Source organism: Cetorhinus maximus, chromosome X, assembly GCF_964194155.1.
Source record: "Cetorhinus maximus chromosome X, sCetMax3.hap1.1, whole genome shotgun sequence".
Classification (NCBI taxonomy): domain Eukaryota; kingdom Metazoa; phylum Chordata; class Chondrichthyes; order Lamniformes; family Cetorhinidae; genus Cetorhinus; species Cetorhinus maximus.
In genome coordinates, this window is record NC_135917.1 from 8365742 (window position 1) to 8389995 (window position 24254).

The 24254-nt window shown below is 43.2% G+C and overlaps 1 protein-coding gene across 5 annotated transcripts in view; it reads right to left on the reverse strand.

Moving 5' to 3' along the window:
• Positions 1-1426: 1426 nt before the first annotated feature.
• The window catches only part of LOC144672613 (sodium channel protein type 8 subunit alpha-like), a 233689-nt gene continuing 210861 nt past the window's right edge, over positions 1427-24254 (reverse strand). For all 5 annotated transcript variants that reach the window (XM_078534436.1, XM_078534433.1, XM_078534432.1 and 2 more), the window contains 6 exons: positions 20821-21105; positions 19293-19346; positions 8176-8313; positions 6795-6899; positions 5842-6112; positions 1427-2603 (listed from right to left, as the gene is read on the reverse strand). In XM_078534436.1, the coding sequence (XP_078390562.1) occupies positions 1456-2603; positions 5842-6112; positions 6795-6899; positions 8176-8313; positions 19293-19346; positions 20821-21105 (2001 nt within the window). In that variant the 3' untranslated portion in view covers positions 1427-1455. The remainder of the gene's footprint in view (positions 2604-5841; positions 6113-6794; positions 6900-8175; positions 8314-19292; positions 19347-20820; positions 21106-24254) is intronic.

A 24254-nucleotide genomic window follows, 5' to 3' on the forward strand; every position in this document is an offset into this window, starting at 1 on the left:
TTGTCATCTGTCGCCGGATGACCATAAATGAAATGAAATGAAGCCACACGACCTGCCACTTGCATTCAGCACTGTGACTTGTCGTGCTATTTCTATTTCTTTCTTTTTTTAATTCATTTTTTTTTAAACAAATGTGATTATTAGAGAAAAAACATTATATGTGACTACAGAAGCAAGAAAAACATGCATCAAAGTGCCAACTGCAAACCATCACTGATGAAGGTGTAAATGTCCATTGTTTGTTTTAAAGATATTAGAAATTCAAAAACTGTATCAACTCGGATTAATACACATCTTGGTGCTACGTACACCCTATTATCCAGTACCCAAAAATTGCACCACAGAGATAAATTGCCATGTACACAGCATTCCTTACCTCTGTATAAAATGTCTACTCTGCAATATGAAGGTGATTAATCAATACTGCAAGATACAAATGAACGATCTTTGAAGCCCTAGTTTTGGTTTACATTGAAATTTAAATACAACAAGCCATTCTTGTATTTTAATTTTCCCCTTTAAGGAAGATACAGAGCAGCAATTTATGTGCAACAATGGCTGTATGTTCAGAACATTAGCTATTAAACATACACACAACCCCCCTTTTTTTTTACTTCTACTGAGGTTGGATGAATGATTCATTAAAGAGTTTGTAAATACTTGTGAAGGGCATGATATTAGGCTGTCCCCCAATACAGTGTATGTTTTACAGTGGACCGCCTCAGCCATCAGACGAAACCACTGGGTGGACAAAGTACTTGTGTCTGTGGTCTATGACTCTACATGCATGATTTCTGATCACAGCATGCTATCATGCAAATCAATTCTATGCATTGAACAAGCACATTTTTTTTTGGAATCGGCCTGAGCAAGTCCCCCTCAGTCCGAAAAAAAACCCACTTACCTCCCCTTATCCCCAAACAACATGAAGCCCATGTAGAAAAATATGCAGATATAAGAAAGGAACCGTGACTAAAAATGACATGGGCTACATGTTACAGTTGCTGAACAGATAATGGAAGGAGGCAACCATAATTTTGCATGGTCAAACAAACCTTGGTATTGTTTTTGTCTGGAAGAGTGAAATAAAATGAGAAAATAAAATCTGTCTGTCTGACCCCCTTGGCAATGTACTGATCCTAGCAGCCATTTTGTTTGTCCTTTGCTGCAGTGACTGCTGAAGTACTGTAGATGCAGTAACCACCTGTTGGAGTTTATTGAATCCCCTTTGCTGTACAGGGTCCTAGTGTCATGACAGGGGAATGTCACTGCCGTCTAGGCAACAACTTTATATTGTAAGCAGATTATGTTTGGTATAGATCTCTAGATGAGAGTTCTTTTTGTTCTAGAAATTGGGTCACTGTTCTGCATTGATATATATATTTTTATATATATATATATCTATATACTTTTTTTAAGTCTGTAAACAACATTTGCTTGCAAATGGAATTTTTTTCACAACTTAGATTCCCTGATGTCTTTTTGGTTGTTTCTGCCTTTTCGATCCTTCTCTTGTTTCTCAGGTTTAGTTACACTGTCGTATGATGGCAGTGATGCAGTGGAGGGAGATCCTTCTTTTTTCTCTTGATTGGTGTTGCCATTCTCATTTGCATGCCCTCCCGACTTAGTACAGGGAACTCTTCCTTTGGTGGTGATTTTTCGCCTTGCCAAGTGTGCCCTATAAGCCTGCTGAATAATGATGGCACAAACTTCCTCATGCTTGCGCCGGAGAGTGGTAGTGATTGGCTCGTAGGATACCTTGGAGGGATTGGATGCCACAAACCTCTCCTCCATCTGTTGCCGGAGAACATCCATTTCTCCACCCTCACCAAGTACACGCTTGGTGAATGCGAACAAGATATCCAAACAGTGAATCCTATCTCCACTCACCATGGGCAGGTCCATGGCAATGAGTTCAATGTGATTGGGTTTAGGAACACGAAGAGGTGCTTCCAAGGTATCAGCAAAGTCAGACAACTTGTTATACTCAATGAACTGTGTGGCGTCAGGGTCAAACTTCTCCCAGATCTCGTAGAATGTCTCAAAGTCATCCTCACTTAGTGGTTCCGCACTTTCCTCGGTTGCCACGCTAAAGTTCTCCAGGATGATGGCAATGTACATGTTCACAACAATCAAAAATGATATGATGATATAACTGACAAAGAAAAATATTCCCACGCTTGGATTGCCACAGTCTCCTTTAACAGCAGTGCCTGGGTTCTCCTTTTCAAGGTCACAATCTGGTGGTCTGTTTAAGATTGGCAAGAGTAAACCATCCCAACCGGCAGACGTAGTGACCTGGAACAAGCAGATCATGCTGTTGCCAAATGTTTCAAAGTTAAACATATCATTGATACCAGCATCTTTCTTGACATATGCAAAATTAGACATTCCAAATATGGAAAAGATGAACATGACCAAGAACAACAGAAGCCCAATGTTGAACAAGGCAGGCAAAGACATCATTAAGGCAAACAATAGCGTTCGGATTCCTTTGGCTCCTTTGATCAGACGCAAAATACGACCAATTCGAGCCAATCGAATTACTCTGAAAAGCGTCGGCGACACAAAGTATTTCTCAATTAAATCAGCCAGGAACATTCCTGAGGAAATAGAAGAGATTTTATTAACATTTCTGCTTTAAAGCAATTTATCTGCCACAGATGATACACGGTACTGAAAATAACTAAGGAAATGATAAGATCAGATCGTGCAGATGTATTTTGCAAAACAGTTAGCTACTGTTTATTAATTTCCTCACTTCACATCAAAGTTAATGATGAACATTTTACTAACTGTACATATAGAACTGTAAACCTCAATAAATATTACAGGTTTAGAGGTGTCTTTGGCCTGGAGTATTGCACCACTGCTGGTGTCAAACAATCATAATGTTCAGCAAGTGTTTAGCCCAAAAAAGCACCTATTTCTGGTGCTAAAGAAATTTGTGTGTGAAAATGCAGGGTGATCTCAGGTTGCATGGTGCCCTTTGCACTAATATTTTTCAAGTTGCAATAAGTTAAGCAGCTGAATGCCCCAAAAAAAGCACAAAATGTTATCAATACTTATTCTCCATAATTTTCCATTTGTTCCATACCCTGTTTATGCAGGACAGCATCTGTATAATTTTCCAGGATGTAAATGTTTGGGATGTGTTACACCCTGGAACACAAACTCAAAAGGTCCGATGATATGCACAGTTTTTGTTTTGCAGATTCATGAAATGCCTCACTGTAAAAAAACAAGCTGCACCAACTGGGAAGGGTCCTAGGTTCTGGTCTGTGTTGACTGACATTAAGACCTTGTCGTCTTCGGCGAAGGAAAAATAAAGTCCAAGTTCCAGCTCCTGATTGTTGCCCAATGACTCATACTGGAAAATGCATTGCGTGGACTTTTGTCTTTGATGCCCCCCACCCGCCCTTTATCCGCCCACAATTTGGTCTACCAATACTCACTGTCTTGACTCGTGTTTGAAGAATGGCCACTTGGACAAGGTGCCACGATGTGTGGAATCATAGCCCAGTGTGTGTGCAACCTTCCATTTCCATCAGGGCCGGAGCGAAGAAAATTGTGGTGGTCATGGTTGGGTTGGGGGGTGGGGGGGCGGGTGTGGAGAGACGGGGTGCCGAACTCCCTTGCTCATGTTTTTTGGAGGTCAAAGGAAAGATGGTGAAGAACGGAAGAGGTAGCTGACTCTAATTTAATCACTTTCACTGTTGTCAAACCTCTATTGGCGTTGTCTTTCAGTTGGGAAATTAAAATGCAGGAAGCAAGATTGCAATAGCTAAAACAAAATTCCCATTCTGCCTCGGCAACAGAATGCAGGGTTTCTGGGTTGGTATTGATCTCCTTGTGACCACTAAAGCAATGCCATTAAGCACGTATACCTGTGTTTGGCACATTGTCCGTTCCATTTCACATTGCAGTGAGAACACTTGCATCATAGACAGGCACTAGTAGAAAACACAATGGTCGCCTCAGACACAAAATGGCAGGTTATTTTAACCTAATTTTCCAGACAGGAAACACACGGGATTGGGTGGAATGTCAACTTTACTCCCAGCCCAATATCAGCCGCCCTCGACTTCAATGCAGTGTAAAAGGAGCTTAGAACAGGTTCCCGTCAGTTCTCTGATGGTGAAAGTTTCAGTTCTTTCGAAAGTTTATTTATGTTGTGATTTGTACTTATCAAGGTGAGGCATGTCAGGACGAGAACATTAAATGCCTTTTGGCTCCCAATATCAGGATCAAATTCTCCCAATTAACAGAGTATGGGCCAAGTTCAGTACAATGCTCCTTCTACTCTGGCCCAACCCTGCATCTTAACCCCAGCCTCAGATAAACGCTGTACTGCAGCAATATGGGGCTGGATTTCATGGGGGAGGGGCGGACTGTTTGCCCCTCGCCCCACCCCCCCATCCCAGAAGGAAAGCCAGCCGGCAGCCATAACATGCTAAGGGCGGGCTAAACTAGCTGAAAGTGGGACTTCCACCCCTCAGTGGGAGGAAGTCTTGCCCTCAAGAGCTTTTGGTCAATCTTCCAGCAGTCCCAGCAGCGCCAGAGCTCAGTAGTGGGCACTGCTGGGACTTCAGGAAGGAGGATATGAGGAGAGCGAAGGCTACTGCAGAAAGGCAAGTCCCAGGATTTTAGGGCAGGGAGGGATCCCAGAGCCCAGAGAGGAGGGAGAGGCAGGTGGGGTGCTGGATTTTGGAGGGCAGGTGGTGAGGAAGGGGGGTGGGGGGGTGGGGCGGGCTCAGTGAATCTTGGGGGCGGGGGGGTGCCCTTGATGCACACAGGGGCACCCCTGAATGAAATGCCACCCTCTTTCTTCTTATTTTTCATCTAGGCCTACTCCCTCCCGCCTGCCTACCCACAACAATGCATTATGGAGTGGGCAGCATATTATCCCAGGCTAACAAGCCTAACTGACCTTTAATTATTCATTTCAATATGGTGGATAGGCTGCCGATTTCGGCACCTGCCTACCTAGCGCATTATGGGGGTGGGTGGGAAGGCGGTGGGCTAGCCGCCTGACATATTTTACATGCTCCCCCACCCCTGCTAAACACAAGCCCAGCGGGGAGGCTGTAAAATCCACCCCATGATTTCTGCTCCCCAACCCATTTCCTACATCAGCTGCCCTCTCTGAAACAATGCCAATGTAATGTTGAATTATCTGAGCTGATAACATAGGAACATAAGAATTAAGAAGAGTAGGCCATTTGGCCCCTCGAGTCTGCTCCGCCATTCAACTATATCATGGCTAATCTTCTATCTCAATGTCATTTTCCCGCACTATCCCCATATCCCTTGATATTTCAAATATCTAGAAATGTATCAGTCTCTGTCTTGAACATACTCAATGATTGAGCTCCCACAGCCCTCTGGGGGTAGAGAATTCCAAAGATTCACCACCCTCTGAGTGAAGAAATTCCTCCTCATCTTAGTCCTAAATGGCTTACTGCTTATTCTGAGACTGTGTCCCCTGGTTCTGGAATCCCCAGCCAGGGGAAACGTCCTTCCTGCACCCACCCTGTCGAGCACAATTCCAGTTGGAGGCTTTCATCTATTTATCTGGTCTGGATTCAAACCTAAAGGTCAAAAATGAAAGAAAATCGTGAATGCCTATCACAGAACCTTATCTTTCCAAAATTTGACATATGACCAGATTCTGATATCAGGGGTGCTGAGTATTGTAAATTTTTACTGCTCTTTGATTCTATGTTGCCTATCTAATAGTAAGTGCGTGACCCTTTATTGATTGCACAATGAGTGCACTGTTGAACAAATATGAGCTCTTGTTAAACTTACAAACATTGTTCTTTAAACATTATTACTCACCTACAATGGAAAGGATCACAACCACAAAGTCAAATATATTCCACCCAATTGTGAAATAATAATGCCTCAGCGCAAAGAGTTTGAGCAGGCATTCACTTGTGAAGAAAATGATGAAGATGAAGTTGATCCAGTACAAAATGTTTTCACTCTCTTTGCTTTGATCATCTGTTTCCACCATCATTGTTACCATGTTGAGGCAGATGAGAATCATGATGGTGATGTCAAAAACCTGTTGAGTGACAAAGTCATAGACTCCACCCTGGATTACGTTCTGTAACCAAACAAAAATCAGAAAAAAAAAACAATTAGTGTCTGGCGCAAAGAGTATATTGCATCCTTTGTGTTTGAAGTACACTCTGCCACCCAGGAAAAATGTCTTTTAATTTATTCAGACTATGAAAATCCGCTTCACACCTTTTGAGTTAACACTCAGACTGCCCCAACATCACCTAGAAGCTGGGTATAGAGAAAAGAGGTGGCACTCAGTGAAATAATGCACTTTTCCAGCTTTGTAACAAAGTGGTTTTGTTGAAGCAAGTTTAGATCTGGATTCCTAAAACAGAGCCATCTTGTGTACAGGCTGAGCAATTACCTGCACTGTCTGTACAGAGGAAACCTTGTTGAGTGCTGATGGAGCATTGACTGAGCCATCTAGGATTGGAAATACAGCTGAAAGACTACTTTCTCTTCACTAATTTAAAGAATTAGAGAGTTAGAACAAGAACATCACATTGCTAAATTTACACACAATGTTCACTATTAAGGCTGCAGGTGTTTCATCTGGAATATGTTTACAGATTGAACAGCCAATATCTGTGACAATTGTCAGAGCCCTTGCTCCTACTAATCACTGATAGGGAAGAAAACAGTTTCTAGATGAGTTAAGAACAGGAACATCAGTGCATTTCTTCTGTCTGTAGTCTAAGCACTTTTAGTTCTTGTGCATTGCTTACCAGTGGCCTTGGAATGGGTTTCTGAGGCTTTTTGGATCCCAGTTTCTTCATTGCATTATAATATTTCTTCTGTTCTTCAGTCATAAAGATATCCTGACCTCCAAAGTAAAGAGAACAGAAAGAAACTGGTTACAACCTTAGGAATTCTACTATGTACATATTTTCAATTTGTTTTCTTTTCTCCCCTTATTAAGTAGGTGACTCTTTGCTGGGGTGCATTGCACAAATGATTAGCCCCTTATCCAAGAGTTATTTTGCTGACAGCTTAGACACCATGTGGTGCCAAAAATTTTGACTGCACTTGAAAATTCCCTTGTGCTAGCTGACATTATAAATGGTTCCGGTCTCCTCAGGTATTCCTCCTTCCTTTGAAAACCACTGTCATTAACCACCTCCTTGGAATATTAACCCTTGCCTCTCTGTCCTTGCAAACTACTGCCATCTCCAACTTCTGTTTCCTCTCCAAAATCCTTAATTGTATTGTTGCCTCGAAATTGGTGCCCATCTTTCCTGCTCCAATTTGAATCCCTCCAATCACTGTCACAGTCGCTGCCACAATGCTGAAACAGCCCTTAACAAAGTCGCAAATGACTTTGACATTCTGTGATTGTACAGTGGTAAGTTATCCTTCCTCATCCTTCTCTACCTGTCCACAGCCTTTGACAAAGTCAACCACACTATTCCCGCTTCAACACCCCACCTCTGATGTTCCACTCTGTGGGACTGCCTTAGCTTGGCTGCATCCTTGTCTAAACTATTGTAGTTAGAGTACCTCCACCACTGGCTTCTCTCTCCACCCCAACACTGATACCACTGGAGTACCTAAGGGATCTATCCTTAGCCCCCTCCTCTTCATCTACATGTTGTCCATTAGCAACTTCATTCAAAGACATTGGGTAACAATCACTGGAAGCATGTGTAAATGTTGAAGGGGCATAGGATCAGGCTCAGTTGTGATGTTCCCTGTGCCTCAATCTTACAGTAAGAACTCATAAATAATAGCAACTTTTGGGCAGCGAGATCGATACAGAGGTGGAGCCAAAACCCAACAGGAAGTCAGTAGCTTAAGAGGAATGGAGAAATAATTTGGTGATAACAGAGAAAGTGAAGTCAGTGCAGCCTTGATGTTCTGCCATCTGATGTCACTAGCGTACCTCCTCCTCCTTCAGGTACCATGCCCTAAGAGGACATTAGCGACATTGGACTTCCACTTGATCGGTTCATGATTATGCCTTTTTCTTCATTATTGATAATAATATTGAACTTTGATATTTGGACATGGAGTCCAAATGAATGACTAGTCACTGAAGGTTTGTGAAACAGATAGTGAGAAACCATAATCAGATCCTTTTTTCCCTCATACAAAGAGAAGTAAACTTATCTTTTTCTTTTGTTGATTGAAGTTATCAATGATGACACCAATGAACAGGTTTAATGTGAAGAAAGATCCAAAGATGATGAAGATTACAAAATATATGTACATGTAGATGTTGTCCTCATAAAGTGGTTGTTCTCCAGCCTAAAATGATAATTATTAATCATTAATATTCTACAACACAATAGTAGCGATGGCAGAAATGAGCTTCTGACTTGCAGGAAAAATTTTTAACCCCTTCAAACTTCGTGAGGCAGCTTCAACAATGTAAGAGATGTGAGCGATCACATAATGAGGTTAGACAGCCTTTTTACAGTGTGCATTTAGATCAAAGAACTCACCTTGTACGTGCACATATTTCACTTATTCTATTTAACTTAAAAACCAAAGCAGAGTTTGCCTTGTGTCTAGAAGCCTTAAAATAGCTGGCAGAGGCCAGCCTATCTGGTTTTCTGTAAATACTCAATGTTCTTACCTTTAGACTAGTTTACCAACCCAGCCAATTACTGCCCCATCAGTCTACTCTCCATTATCAGTAAAGTGATGGAAGGGGTCATCAACAGAGCTATCAAGAGGAACTTACTCAGCAATAACCTGCTCACCGATGCATGGTTTGGATTCTGCCAGGGTCACTCAGCTCCTTATCTCATTACAGCCTCGGTTCAAACATGGACAAAAGAGCTGAACTCCAGAGGTGAGGTGAGAGTGACTGCCCTTGACATCAAGGCAGCATTTGATTGAGCGTAGCATCAGGGAGCCCGAGCAAAACTGAAGTCAATGGGAATCGGGGGGAAACTCTCCGCTGGTTGGAGTCATACCTAGCACAAAGGAAGATGGTTGTGGTTGTTGGAGATCAATCATCTCAGCTCCAGGACATCACTGCAGGAGTTCCTCAGGGTAGTGTCCTAGGCCCAACCATCTTCAGCTGCTTCATCGATGACCTTCCTTCCATTATAAGGTCAGAAGTTGGGATGTTCACTGATGATTGCACAATGTTCAGCACCATTCACGACTCCTCAGACACTGAAGCAGTCCATGTCCAAATGCAGCAAGACCTGGACAATATCCAGGTTTGGGCTTACAAGTGGCAAGTAACATTCACGCCACACAAGTACCAGGCAATGACCATCTCCAAAAAGAGAGAATCTAACCATCGTCCCTTGACATTCAATGGCATTACCATCACTGAATCCTCCACTATCAACATCCTGGGGGTTACCATTGACCAGAAACTGAATTGGACTAGCCATATAAATACTGCGGCTACAAGAGCAGGTCAGAGGCTGGGAATCCTGCGGCGAGTAACTCACCTCCTGACTCCCCAAAGCCTGTCCACACTCTACAAGGCACAAGTCAGGAGTGTGATGGAATACTCACCACTTGCCTGGATGAGTGCAGCTCCAACAACACTCAAGAAACTTGACACCATCCAAAACAAAACAGCTGCTTGATTGGCCCTCCATCCACAAACATTCACTCCCTCCACTGCCGATGCACAGTAGCAGCAGAGTGTACCATCTACAAGATGTACTGCAGCAACTCACAAGGCTCCTTAGACAGCACCTTCCAAACCCACAACCAATAGCACCAAGAAGGCCAAGTGCAGCAGATACATGGGAAAACCACCATCTGGAAGTTCCCCTCTAAGCCATTCACCATCCTGACTTGGAAATATATCGCCGTTCCTTCACTGTCGCTGGGTCAAAATCCTGGAACTCCATTCCTAACAGCACAGTGGGTGTACCTACAACACATGGGCTGCAGCGGTTCAAGAAGGCAGCTCACCACCACCTTCTCAAGGGCAATTAGGGATGGGAAATAAGTGCTGGCCTAGCCAGCGACGCCCACATCCCGTGAATGAATAAAAAAACATGTTAATCAAATAGTCACATTTCTGAAGTCTGAACAGCACCTATTCTGTGCACAGTTCACTTCAAAACTGACAGCAGCACAGAAGCAAATGAGCAGACAGGACATTGCAAGGCACATTCGCATTTTTATGTCTACATCAAATTGACTGTGATCTTTGGACAAAAGGGAAATAGTTCAGTGAAGATATTCAATCTCAATTTTGTTTTGGGGGTGGGGAGGCTGGTTCTAACTTCGGGTCACACTATCCCTCTCTCAATCTTTTCCGTAAGTGTGCCTACTGCCAAATTGAAAGCAAGGGGTTTCTAGGTGTGCCTGGAGCCCACCTTACACAGACGTTGGCTGCCTGCAAAAATGTCTTAACGTAGGTTGTGGGAAGCTGATTGAAATTGGTCTGTAGATCGGAGGAGCTTACACCTCGCAGCCTAACCAGACGCTCTTAAGAAAAGACTGCAGTTGGAAATCATTTGAAATAGTTTCGCTTTTGTGGAGCCAGGTAGACCAAGTGTGTTGTTCCTGGCTCCACAAAAATACTGTGGTGGGCCACTGCTGGCTTAGTGCACTACCCTCTCCCTCCAGCAGCCCCCACAACACCCCCACACCCGGAAGCTACCTTTGGGCCAGCCAGAATTTCCCAGGCTCCAGCTATTGACCACTGGCATCTGCAATTCAGCTGTTAAATGCAAATGAGGCCATGGCCCAATTTGAGAGATGGTAGCGCAGTGGCAATGTTGCTCGGCTAGCAATCCAGAGGCCCAGGCTGATTCTCTGGAGACAAGTTCAAATCCCACCCCTCAGCCGGGGGAATTTAAGTTCAATTAATTAATAAATCTGGAATTTAAAAAGAGCTAATGTTCATAATGAAACCACTGAATTGTCATAAAAACCCATCTGGTTCACTAATGTCCTTTAGGGAAGGAAATCTGCCATCCTTACCCAGTCTGGCCTACATGTGACTCCAGGCCCACAGCAATGTGGTTGGCTCTTAACTGCCCTCTGAAATGGCCTAGCAAGCCACTCAGTTGTAGGTGCCTCACCACCACCTGCTCAAGGGTAGTTAGGGATGGGCAATAAATGCTGGGCTTGCTAATGATGCCCACATCCCAAGAATGGATTTTTTTTTAAAAAAATCAATCAGGCCTCAGGCAAATATTTGTGAATCTATGTACTGAATGTGGCAGCCTTTTTGCACAAATCAATGAGAGTTGAATTTCTCTCCCTGCACAACATTTACTGCAGAATGTATCGTCCAAGGTCTAGGAGTGTGGAGCGAGTGTTGCTAACCCTCCAGGATTGGCTAACTCTCCAGGCATTGAAGATCAATCTCCAGGACACTGCTGTATGCAACCCTGGAGAAAAATCATCGGGACATTAAAAAAGATTGTTTTGTTAAATTTTCTTTGAACACTTCTCTTTCCCAGATATAAAAATATTGAAAATGGGGGAAAAAAATGCTGACAGTCAAGCATCATCCAATCAGATAATGAGTCTTTTTGTTTTCCAATTGGCGTAGGAAGGCAGTGCATCACACGGATGGATGTGCTGGCCGACCAATGGCTGCAGGGTGGGGTCAAGTCATATGATGAAACCTCCAGGAATACATTCAATCACAGTTGGCAACCCTTTTAGTAGCTCGTCATTCATTGCACAGAGTGGTGCAGCGCCGTATGTGCTTATATTAATTAATATTGTGAATAAACCTTGTAACTCAGTTTGGAGCCTGTAATTAACTTATGTGGGATTTCTGCTGTTGGGAGAATCTAAGACCAGAGTGAGAACGCAGGGTGCACTGATGGGCTTGGTTCTGTGTGAGTACGAAGGAGACAAGGTTTTGACGGGGCAGAAATCTGAAAGGCTGCAACTTCTGAATCTCAGGGGATGTGAGGTCTGCTTGTGTAAAATGTTTTCCATTATCCAGCACTGACAGCACTCACTTTGTTGAACGTGCCTGGGTGTGTTGCTGGTGGCTGGGCGGGGAGAGGGGGTTGGGGGTGGGGAGAGGGGGTCGGGGGTGGGGAGAGGGGTCGGGGGTGGGGAGAGGGGTCGGGGGCGGCGAGAGGGGTCGGGGGTGGGGAGAAGGGTCGGGGGTGGGGAGAAGGGTCACGGTGGGTGGGGGGTGGGGGGGGAACAGAGGGTACAGTGATGCTCTCCAGCACCTATTTGGAAGTGGAAATGTCACTTTGAGGGCCAAACGCTTGAGAATCTATTTGGGGATGGTGGGGTGGGATCGGCAGTGGTGGGGTGGCCGGGGTGGGGGTGGGGGGGAGAGACTGACTGGGCAGAGGGGGCTCTTCCCACCCCCAAGAAGTGCTTGGTTCGCCATTCACAATAGGAAATGTCAGAGAGCGTGAACGAGAGCTGTTCCAGTCTTGCCAGATTTGGAAGGGTTACTGCAAGATGTCAGATCTGAAGAAATCCACAAAATTAAGCGATTAATATTAATGTGCAATGACATGCATCTGCCATAAATGGAAATTAAAGTGAGTGAATCCTGGCAAGGATACCTCCACAAACTGCTTGGCCCTGAAAAAATACATTATGAGGAAGTTAACAAGTCAAGTGGTGTCATGAGATAACTAAGGGAATGAATCATCGATTTGAATATGACAAATTAGTACAGCCAAGATGCAATCATGAAGGTTACTAAAAAGAAACCCAGTACAGACAATTATGGCTTGTAAGTGAATCAAGCAAGATGTTGCCAATTCCCTTTAAACATCAACTATGTCACCCGGATTATATTGCTTTGTCACATTTTCACTGCCCTATGTACTTTCAACCTTTGAATACTGTCGTACTTGCAGAACAAGGCAGCATGTAATCACCATTAATAAATGGGCACTCCTGGTAAGAGAGATGACAGGGCTCCTTGATAGTTTCAAGGAGGCAACAATAGAAATCATTGGCAAGGAAGACACTAACATTCGGGAATGCCTCTGAACATACGGCGAGTGCCACAAGGTTCATACAAGAGCAAAATACTTGCAGATGCTGGAAATCTGAAGCTAACCCATCATCCCTTTTGTCATTTGCTCTCTCCTGCCTTGCACCCTATCAAAGACGTTCCATTTTTTTCTTTCCTCCTCCTCACACCACCTGGCCCTCTCCAACCCTTCCCTGCCTTGCTTAAAAACCGTTACACCTCCAAGTACTTCTGATGAAGGGCCATCTACCTGAAACATTAACTCTGTTTTTCTCTCCAGACTTGCTGAGTACTTCCAGGATTTTCTGCTTTTGTACCACACGTTCATCTTGTCTAATGTTGCCTGGCTGAATAGTATGCATGCAGGCATACACTCGACTTGAGCAGCATACACTCGACTTGAGCAGCATACACTCGACTTGAGCAGCATACACTCGACTTGAGCAGCATACACAGTATGGCTTTCAATGATCATGCTGCTGCAGTCTGGTTAATTGAACAAAAGTCCTGACACCTTTCCCTCCACATGCAATGGAACATGTGAGTGCATCAGCAGCCAGTGCCTCTGAACAACTGCATGTCTTGTAGCATCAAGTGTCACAAGTAGTGTTTCATTCAAACACGATCACAGAACCTAGTCAGCCACCTGAAGGGGGAAGCACAGGCGAAGTCACAGTGGATTGGTGAAGTAAGGTAAATGTTATTTACAGAAGGCAGCTACCTGCTCAGCGGAGGTCTGGCATGTTTACTGGCCCTGCTTTAGCAACCGAGGGTTCAAACCTCACAGGAACTGCTCACAAATGGAGCCTGTTCTCTGCACGAGTCTGCAAGTTCTGCAGATAGTCTAGTTCAAAAGTCAGATATGTACAGTTATGGATGAAAAGTTTTATGGGATAGGGTGTGTTGCAAAATCAGATTCGCCAACTGAGGACCAGGGAGAAGCAGGAACAGGAGTAAACCATTCAGCTCCTTGAGTCTGCCTGTTCATGGCTGTTCTGTATCGCAACATCCTTTAACAGCCTTTGCTCCATACTTCTTGATATCCGACACAAACTTATTAATCTCAGTCTTAAAAACTCCAACTGGAGATTCGCAGCTTTTTGGGGGGAGGGAATTCCAGATTTCCCCGACCCTTTACGTAAGAAAGTGCTTTCTGATTATACCCCTTTGTTCTGGATTCTTTCATCAGAGGGGATAGTTTCTCTGTATCTGCTCCATTGGATTCTTCCAACATTTTCAACATCTCAATTAGGTCACCCTTCAACCTTCTAAACTCAAGGAAATATAAGCAAAGGCCTCATAATTTAACCCTTCAAATCCCAGTATCATTCTGGTGAATCTGCGCCACATCCCCTCGAAGATCCAATAGATCCTTCCTGAGGCGTGGTGTGTAAACTGAACAGTAATCCATGTGGGATCTGACCAAGGGTCAATAAAATTGAAGCACAACTTTGCTCCCTTTGTACTGCAGCCACCTTGAGATTAGGCCACCTTCTGGCTGACTATTTATACCCGTACATTAGATTTTTGTGCTTTGTGTACATAGCGCACCTTAGCTAGTCTCTCAACGTTAAGAAAATACTCCACTTTACTTCAGATCCAAAATGGACCACTTCACTTTTCCCCACATTGAACTCTTAGCTTAATTGTTGACCACACAAATGAAGCTTTTCCTTTATAATGGCATGTATTGGCTTTCTATAATGTTAAAGACTTCTTCGTCCCCATTAACAGCTCAGCTCAGTTTACTGTGGCCAATTTATTTCCTATCCCTTCAAAGTTTGCTTTCCTTAAGTTAAAACCTTTGTTTGTGACTCTTGATTCATCCTCTCAAGCCTAATATCAAATTCAATCATACTATAGTCACTAGATGCTGCCTTACTATCAGATTGTTAATGAATCCTGGTTTGTTACCCATCACAAAATCTAGCATGACCTGTTCCTTTCACAGTTCTAAAACATACTGTTCTGGAATTGTACTGTCCATTCTCCTTCTCATTACTCGAACTATTCTGCACCTCCGAATCAATGCATTAGTTAAAATATCCCTTTATAACCACATTGCTTTTGCTACATGTTTCCCTGATCTCTGTCTCTAAACATCCCACCACTACCTCACTACTAGCAGGATGTATGTAGACAACTCCTACCACGGTGTTGCATCCCTTCTTGTTCCTCTTATTCAACCCATAGTGTTTCAGCTCTGAAGAAGGTCATACTGACTCAAAACATTAACTCTGTTTCTCTCTCCACAGTTGCTGCCAGACCTGCTGAGTTTTTCCAGCATTTTCTGTTTTTATTTTAGATTTCCAGCATCTGCAGTATTTTGCTTTTACCATAGTGTTTCCACTGCCTGATCACTGTTACTGAAGCCTCCCCTTTCTACTGCTGTAATTGCGTCTTTTATCAATCTTGCTGAAAAAAAAGGAGGCACTTTTTTTGTCAAAGCTTTTCGTCTTACACTCATCAGGATAACTCGCAAGAAAATACTAATGTCAGGGGAAACAACAAATTTATACTGTATGAGGAGAGAGTGCTGATTGGTTGGCAAGGTGACTCTGATTGGTAGGGGCGTTGACATGGAGAGCGCACCACTTGATGGTGACTGACAGTTAACTGCCGAGCACTGTTTGAAATTTAAACCAGGCAGCTTGACTCTGATTGGTCAAGACATTGCCCTGGGGAATAAACCAGTGAATGGCTGTCATTTTTTTTTAGCTGAACAGGCGCAATGTGTGTACATGTTTTTTTTCCATCTGTAAAGAACGTATTTATCAATATCACTCATCCCTATTTTTTCCCAATTATCTTGACCTTTCTAAAGATTCTATAGCCTGGAATACTTCATTTCCAATCATGCCAGGTATAGCTGAGAGGGGTGCAGGAACACAGGACTGTGAGATATCAGGCCAACAAAACATCAAAAGGGGTATAGTAAAACCTCACAGCCATCCAGCATAGCTACTTGTTCTACAACAATAACTTAGACTTACACTGCACCTTTAGCATAATAAAATATCCAAGGCAATTCACGGAGTGTTATTATGCAATATTTGGTGCTGAGCCGCATAAGGAGATATTAGGACAGGTGTCCAAAGGCTTGGTCGAAGTAGTAGGTTTTAAGGAGTCTCTTAAAGGATGAGAGAGATAGAGGTGGAGAGGTTTAGAGAGGGAACTCCAGAGCTTAGGGCCTTGGCAGTTGAAGGTATGGTCAACAATGGTGGAGTAATTAAAATTGGGAATGTTCAAAAGGCCAGAATTAGATGAGAGCAGATATCTCGGAGGGTTGTGTGGCTAGGGGAGGTTACAGAGATAGGAAGGGGGTGGGAGGAGCAAGGCCATGGAGGAATTTGAAAACAGAGATGAAAATGTTAAAATCAAGGCGTTGCTTAACCAGGAGCTAGCATGGGTTAACGAGCACAGGGGTGATGGGTGAATGAGACTTGGGTGCGAGTAAGGACAAGGGCAGCAAAGTTTTGGATGACCTCAAGTTTACAGAGGGTAGAATATGAGAGGCCAGCCAGGAGTGCGTTGGAATGGTCAAATTGAGAGGTAAGAAAGGCATGGACGAGGGTTTCAGCAGCAGATTAGCTGAGGCGGGGGCAGAGTCAGTTCTAATAGGGAATCATTCAGCTTGGTATCAAATGTCACATTAATGCAACAGGCATAAGGGTGAAAACACAATGGAACACCACACTGAACACATTCACTGCACGCACAATTATACAAATACTTCAAATGGTATAAAGATGTCGACTATAATGGGTAATGATTTTGCTGTGCCCAAGAGAAACTAGTCACTCTTAAGCTCGAGCCTCTATGAAATAAAATGTCATCTTCACTAACTACTGCTCCTAGGAGGCCCTCAAGGGAGCATGTGCTCACCAACAGCTATGGCAAGTTATCATCTAGATACATCATGAAAGACAAGATCCCATCTGCTGGACTTAATGAAAGGTGTCAGCTCTGAGGTATTGCCATATTGGATGACCTTATCGCACTGGGTGTTCTAAAACTGGTTGTTCATCCTTCCTCTTCACCTCCTAGTCTCCACTATAACCTGTGGATCCTTCTGATCTGGACATCATATGGGGATTGCACTATAACATCCCATTCGATGGGTGCAAGTATCTTAAAGCACAGCTCCAATATACAAGCCAAGAGATCAAAGCCAGTCCTTTTGGTGGTGGGTAGGGGAGGGGAGTAGGGAGTGGAGTGGTGGGGGTGGGGGTGGGGTTGGGGGGAGGGAGTTGGTGGGCAGTAGCCTGCAGATGATTCAGTCTGGAGCTAGGAGGGTCTTTGCTGCTTCTTCTGGCTCTGCATCAGCTAAGGTTGAATCCCTTCAGAGACTGCTGGTTTGACTGCAGTTTGCACACTGCAGGTATTCACAATTCAATATCACACAGGGCCTGGAATAAGCACTAGGCCCTTGATTTGCATAACCAAGGGGGAAAACTCCTTTGCACACAGGCACCTTGAATGACTGAAGAATGTTCTAAGCAATATGGCATAAGTTGCATACCCGACACAGAATGAACGCCACACACCATCTTGTACCCATCAGTGCCCATTTCTCAGCTGAAGAATTTCTGGGCCTATATCTCTCTTGATGTGGTTTGTCATAGCTAATGCAAATGACATACCAGTGAACCACCGAAGGAACAATGACCCACAGGTCCTAATGTCAAGCACATGCAGAGTCAGCATCATCTCAAATTGAAGAAAAGCATCAAGAGGCAGCTTAATTGAAGCACTATTGAAGCTGGAGGACTTATAGTCTGTAAAATATGGTACACAACAAATAACTCAAAGGACCACTTGAAAGTTCTCAAGTAATCCAATGTTATCTTTACACATTTCTCCCCAATGCTCAAACTCTAGAATATTTGCCCATTCGGAGACCTCTCACTACTCTGGCCTGGCTGGTTGATTACTGTAGATCATAAATCCTTAGTCTAGCAGTTTTGGAACATCACTACCTCATGGAGTAATTGCTCAACAATGTCCAGAGTTGACCCTAAACTTTCAGTCGCATGTTGACCCAGCTATTTATCCAGTCCATCGGTTAACTTTAAACGGAGTGAGGATCTGATGGTACTATTTCTTTGCTTTTGTTTAAAACAAGACTAGTTAAAACAGAACTTTCCCTACAACTCTCTACCCAAATCACAAACTCAGAGATTTTCTCCTGAGTTCATTTTTGTAGCGTCTGGGTAAATTAGGATTTGCCTCGATAGTGTAAACAGAACACGTTGTCACCTTCATATGTTCTCTCCCATCCCTGAAAGTGTTGACTTGTCGGGGGTATGGCTTTATGAGCAAGGCTCTGATACCTCAACCATGGAGTGAGACTGGAGAGTCACCAGCTTTATTTGACCACTGAGGAAGTCACTGGTGGGCCCAATTCTGTTTTCACCTCATGACCACACAAGTGCATTTTACAGCAGATTACTCAACTGCGAGCAGGGGTAGAAATGCTGGCTGATGCTATGCTTCCTTATCCCAGGGCTGACAGATGATATATACAGAGACCGCACCTGGAGTATTGTGTGCAGTTTTGGTCTCCTTACCTAAGAAAGGATATACTTACCACAGAGGGAGTGCAGCGAAGGTTCACCAGACTCCTGGGATGGCAGGATTGTCGTATGAGAGAAGATTTGGCTGACTAGGCCTGTATTCACTGGAGTTTAGAAGAATGAGAGGGGATCTCATTGAAACGTATAAAATTCTGACAGGGATGGACAGACTGGATGCAGGGATGATGTTTCCTCTGGCTGGGGGGACTAGAACAAGGGGTCACAGTCTCAGGATACGGGGTAGGTCATTTAGGACTGAGATGAGGAGAAACTTCTTCATTCAGAGGGTGGTGAACCTGTGGAATTCTCTACCACAGGAGGTTGTGGAGGCCAAATCACTGAATATATTTAAGAAGGAAATAGATAGATTTCTGGACTCTAAAGGCATCAAGGGGTATGGGGAGAGAGTGGGAGTACGGCATTGAGATAGAGGATCAGTCATGATCATGTTGAATGGCAGAGCAGGCTCGAAGGGCCGAATGATCTACTCCTGCTCCTATTTTCTATGTTTCTACAGTGCCTGAACTGGCATCTTGCTAACTCAGCAGAGACCTGCCATCAAACCTGACCACTTCTGGATTACATGGCTAAGGGAGTTAATCCAACTGATATTGGGAAGCTTCATCTCTGGTTTGCTTGCAGGAATGCAACACGGTGAGGACACATGACCTGGTGCCTGCCTTATACTGGTAACTCAGGATATCTTACATTCCCCATCATTGTGGAAAATTCACCATCCATTTTGTTGCACTTACCCTTCGTGAATCAACGGCTGCATACATGATTTCCATCCAACCTTTAAAGGTAGCCTGGGAATATCAAATGAACACCCAGTGAATAATGTACCGCATTCAACTATTTTGCAATATGATTAATGCAGAATTTTGCATTTTGGCAATATTGGAGATGACCATATTGTAAATAGTCCCACATCAAAATAAGCACATTAGTTTCATGTTCAGTGAAGTCTCTGGTTTCTTTAAATCAAGAAATGTCATTGAAGAGCAAATTCATCAATCCTGCGCTCCCAGTGGGAAGGTGGCCTGAAGTGAGTGTGTTGAGGGATAGGTCCACAACATTGCAACAATTCTGCAACTTCGAGTCCATCTGAGTGAGACTCCCTGAGAGTGTGACATTTGCCCTTAAATGTATCAGTTATTCAAAGCACCACAAGCAGCGCTAAACAAAACCAAAGAACATGCAGCCCATGAAACCTGCTCCTTTCACAGCTCATGTAACAATTTTGCTTGGTCATACATTCCACCCAACCCAGTTCATCTCCTCAATAAAGGTTAAGCAAAGTTGCACCTTTTTCGCTCCACTCCCCTAACTCCTGGAGATTTACAAGGATGATCCCAGAAATGTGTGGGTTTATATATCAGGAAAGGATTGACAGGCTGGGTCTCTTTTCTCTTGGAAACAGAAGACTAAGGGGTGACCTAATAGAGGTTTTTAAAATTCTGAAAGGTTTTGATCAAGTGGATACGGAGAGAATGTTTCCTCTTGTGGGGAAGAGCAGAACTAGAGGCCAGCAATATAAGATAGTCACCAAAAAATCCAATAGGGAATTCAGAAGAAACTTCTTTACCCAGGGAGTGGTGAGAATGTGGAACTCACTATCACAGAGAGTGGTTGAATTGAATAGTATAGATGTATTTAAGGGGAAACTAGACAAGTATATGAGGGAGAAGGGAATAGAGGGTGACAATGGTTGATTTAGATGAGGAAAGATAGGAGGGGGCTCAAGGGAGCATAAGCACCAGCATGGACTTGATGGGCTGAATGGCCTGTTTCTGTGCCGTATATCCTATGTAATCCTATGTAAAAGAAAAATCAAGCAAATCTCAAGGCTACCATATAACATGTAAAGGCTTGGTGAAATAAGTTTCTCAGACAGTATTAATTCTTCTTTCCCATTCTCAGATTATAGAAGGAATATCATGGGCAATTCATCTGCAATTTACAATGAGACCCATGCAAGCCTGGGATGGGCAGTCAGTGTGGGAACAAAAATAATCTTGCCTTGGTGCTTTTGAGGTTGGAACTGAGGTGTATCCCTGAAATAGAGCACGGGGCACTTCAATCTTCATTGATTACCTGACCAAGGACTGTCTGATACTGGTGTATCGGTGCCTGAATTGGAAAATGTTCCATTCCCAGGGCTACCTTTCCTTACCTTGATGGGATGCCAAAGGAGCTACATAAATGGAAGCTGTTGTTGAGCACAAATATAAACACAGCAAAAAAGTCTATGAGCAGTAACGAAATAGGAAAGAAACTTACCACTTGCAGCAAAGCCAGATATCCTGCTCCAACATTGTCAAAGTTAATCTTTACATTCTTCCATCGAATTTCATCGCTGGTCTGGTTTATAAAAGCCTCACAATCTGACTTGTTGTTTATTTCCTTGGGGAGAAACCTATGTTCTGAGGTTTCATTAAAACAGAAATAATACTTTCCAGCAAAAAGGTTCACTCCCATTATGCTGAAAATGAGCCAGAAGATGAGACAGACCAGCAGTACATTCATAATGGAAGGGATGGCACCCACCAAGGCGTTGACAACAACCTGCACCAGGACGCAGAAAGAAAGAAAATCAGTGTGAAGAGAAACTTCTTTAAGACCATACACCAGGGATCTTAGGTCAGGGTTTAAGCTGCTGTCGCCTAACTGCATAGTCAAGTACTATACAGGACTATTAGCTTTGACTGATTTATAGCTACAAAACTGCTTGTGTGATTGATCCAGGAATCCATACAGATATTTGTGATCCTGCTATTTGATCTTTAAAAATAAAGCGACTGACATTATTTTCTTAAATGAGTTAGCTCACATCCTCCTGCTGCCCAGCTTAAACCCTGTCGTTCCAACTGGATGTGTGAATAAGCAGGCTAATGGTAAAGTTAACAGCTGAGCGTGCAGTCTTACAAGCTGTTTGGAAGCGGACATTCTGCGGTGGTGATTGAGGTACGCATGCAAGTTACAGAACAGCATCTTTATGCCATTTCCTGCATATACAAGGGGTTTTACAAGCTCTTTGTAATGCATATCATGAGATAGTAGGCAAAAGCACAGCTCTGAGTGGAATCAAGCTTGAAAACAAACTACATGAATATGTAGATATTTCACACTTCCCCTTATTAGACTGCTTTTAAATTGGAGAAGGTTAAGGATAAAGTGTTAAATGATTAAAATTTTTTCTATATTATAGTTACAATCTCTCATTTTTTTCCCCCTTGGTTTCCCTGGGCCACACATCATACTCTGGCTGAGAAGTCAGAGCAAGGCCGATCAAGGCCTCAAATCCATTGCTGATCTATAACTGGCCACTTGGAGGTGCTCTGGGGCAGCCCCGAGGCTGACTGCCTCCAGTCCTCCCCTGCCACATTACAGGGAACCACCTGATCTTCTAACTTGACAGCTCTCCAGGAAGACAGGGATGAGATTTGGAAGACATTAGGTGGAGAATCCCAGGCATTAACACAGGTCTTACCACTCCCATGTGCGGCATCAATCTTCAAAATTCAAATTTAGAAAACTCCAAGGTTCAACAAAAAATAAGTTCAGAACTTCTTTTCCAATTTCATTCAATCTTTTTTTATGTCCCCAATCTTCCTGTACCATGGGTCACCTACAGCTGAGAGATTGACCAGGCAATCTATTGCCAGGCTTCTTTGCCTATGTTGATCTTGAGCTGGGTATCAAATGATTATACCCATGTTCTTCATCATCTTCTTTGTGGAGAGTTGCCTGGCCTCAGCTTGGCATCCTGCCACCGCAGCATGGCCAAGACTGCAAACTTAGAGTAACCCTGAATCCTAACATTCTGTAATGCCACGCCAGTGGTGCTCTAACCCACTATGCCACCTGAAGTTCAAAACTTAGCCAATGAACTTCATCAGATATGCAAGACAAAGATAATGTGCATTGAAAGAGACTGGTGATCAATAAGCAGAAATGAAAGTAATCAGTGCATTTTACTGATGGAGTTGATGTCATAGTTTCCTCAAAAATACTTTTTTTCCCTCTGAATTTATCAAATTATTGAATGCAATCTTGAACATTCTGAAGTGCCATTCATAAAAGTACCTCAAAAAAAGTTGTTCTTTTTGCCATGTAGGAAAAGTGATTCCATTAAGAAGCAGGACAGAAGAACGTTGACCGCGATGTGTGGCAAAATTGTAAACAGCATTTTACCATGCCATTCCAAAGAGTGACCAGAGCTAATCTTTCCCTTCTGTTACAGATGCATTTGGAGAAGCATTATTGGTATACTGTTCAAATCAGCTAGCCACAGGGAGACAGTTTAAGTGAAAGATGGAGGTAATTAGTTAAAAACAAACAGTTGATCTGAATTGAAAAAACTGTGGCGCTTTTGCTTACATAGATATACTTACCAAAAAAAATCACAGATGTGGAGGAGCAAAGGGATTTAGGTGTTCATGTACACAAAGCATTAAAAGCTAGTGGACAGATACAACAAATCAAAACAGGCTAATGGAATTCCTTTATTTCGAGGCCTGGGGTACAAAGAGGAAGAAGTTATGCTCCGGTTCTACAGAGCTCCGATTTGACTCCATCTGGAGTAATGTGTTCAGTTCTGGGAACTGAACCTCAGGAAGGATATATTGACCTTGGGGCGCAGATTCACCAGAATGATACCAAGTCTTAAAGAATTAAACTATGAGGGCAGATTGCACAAACTGGACTTGCATTCTCTTAAATAAAAACAGAAAATCTTTGAAGAAGAGTCATACGGACTTGAAATGATAACTCTGTTTCTCTCTCCATAGATGCTGTCAGACCTGCTGAGTTTTTCCAGTATTTTCTGTTTTATTTCAGATTTCCAGCATCCTCAGTATTTTGCTTTTATCTTATTGTATTCTCTTAAGTTTAGAAGGTTGACGGGTGATCTAATTGAGGTCTTTAAAATTATTTTTTTAAAAAAGGATCTAATAGGATAGATTGGGAGACACCATTTTCTCTGGCTGGGAAATCCAAAACAAGGGGGTGCCGATCTTAAAATTAGAGATAGACCAGTTAGAGGTGAAATCAGAAAGTATTCTCTCCACACAAAGGAGAGTGGAAATCTAGAACTCTCCCCCCAAAGGATGGACGCTTGGTCAGTCCAAGCTTTCAAGACTGAGATTCAATAGATTTTTGTTAGTTAAGGATATTAAAGAATATGAAGACAAGCTGAGTGAAGGGAGCTGGGGTCTAGATCAGCCACAACAGAACAGGCTCAGGGATCTGAATGGCCTACTCCTGTTCCTGTGTCCCTAAGATGTGTATCCAAAATGTGATTTCGCTAAACAACTAACTCATTATATAACGATAAATTTATCACTATGCCACTGGTGTGTCGGTATGTAAAAATACCCTGGTGGAGTGCTATAAGTGCTTGTTATTGTAGGTCAGTTGGTAACAAACAAGAAAATACTTCAGAGTTTGAAGATGTGACTCCCCCAATATTACACCACCCCTCTAAAGTACCTGAACGTGCCCATATTTTAGAATTGGCGCACTGTGGGTACGTACTCGGTGTGTGTCGATGCAGAGATCACAGTCCTTATCTATTCCTGGGTTCTTCTTTGCAAGAGACCACAGAAGACAATGGAAGAGTTATGTCTGCACTTTGAGGGAAGGAAGCAGCCTTCTGAGATCTGATCCCTTTTGAGGAGTGTAGCCATTAAATTCCAGGGGATCATGAAGATGGT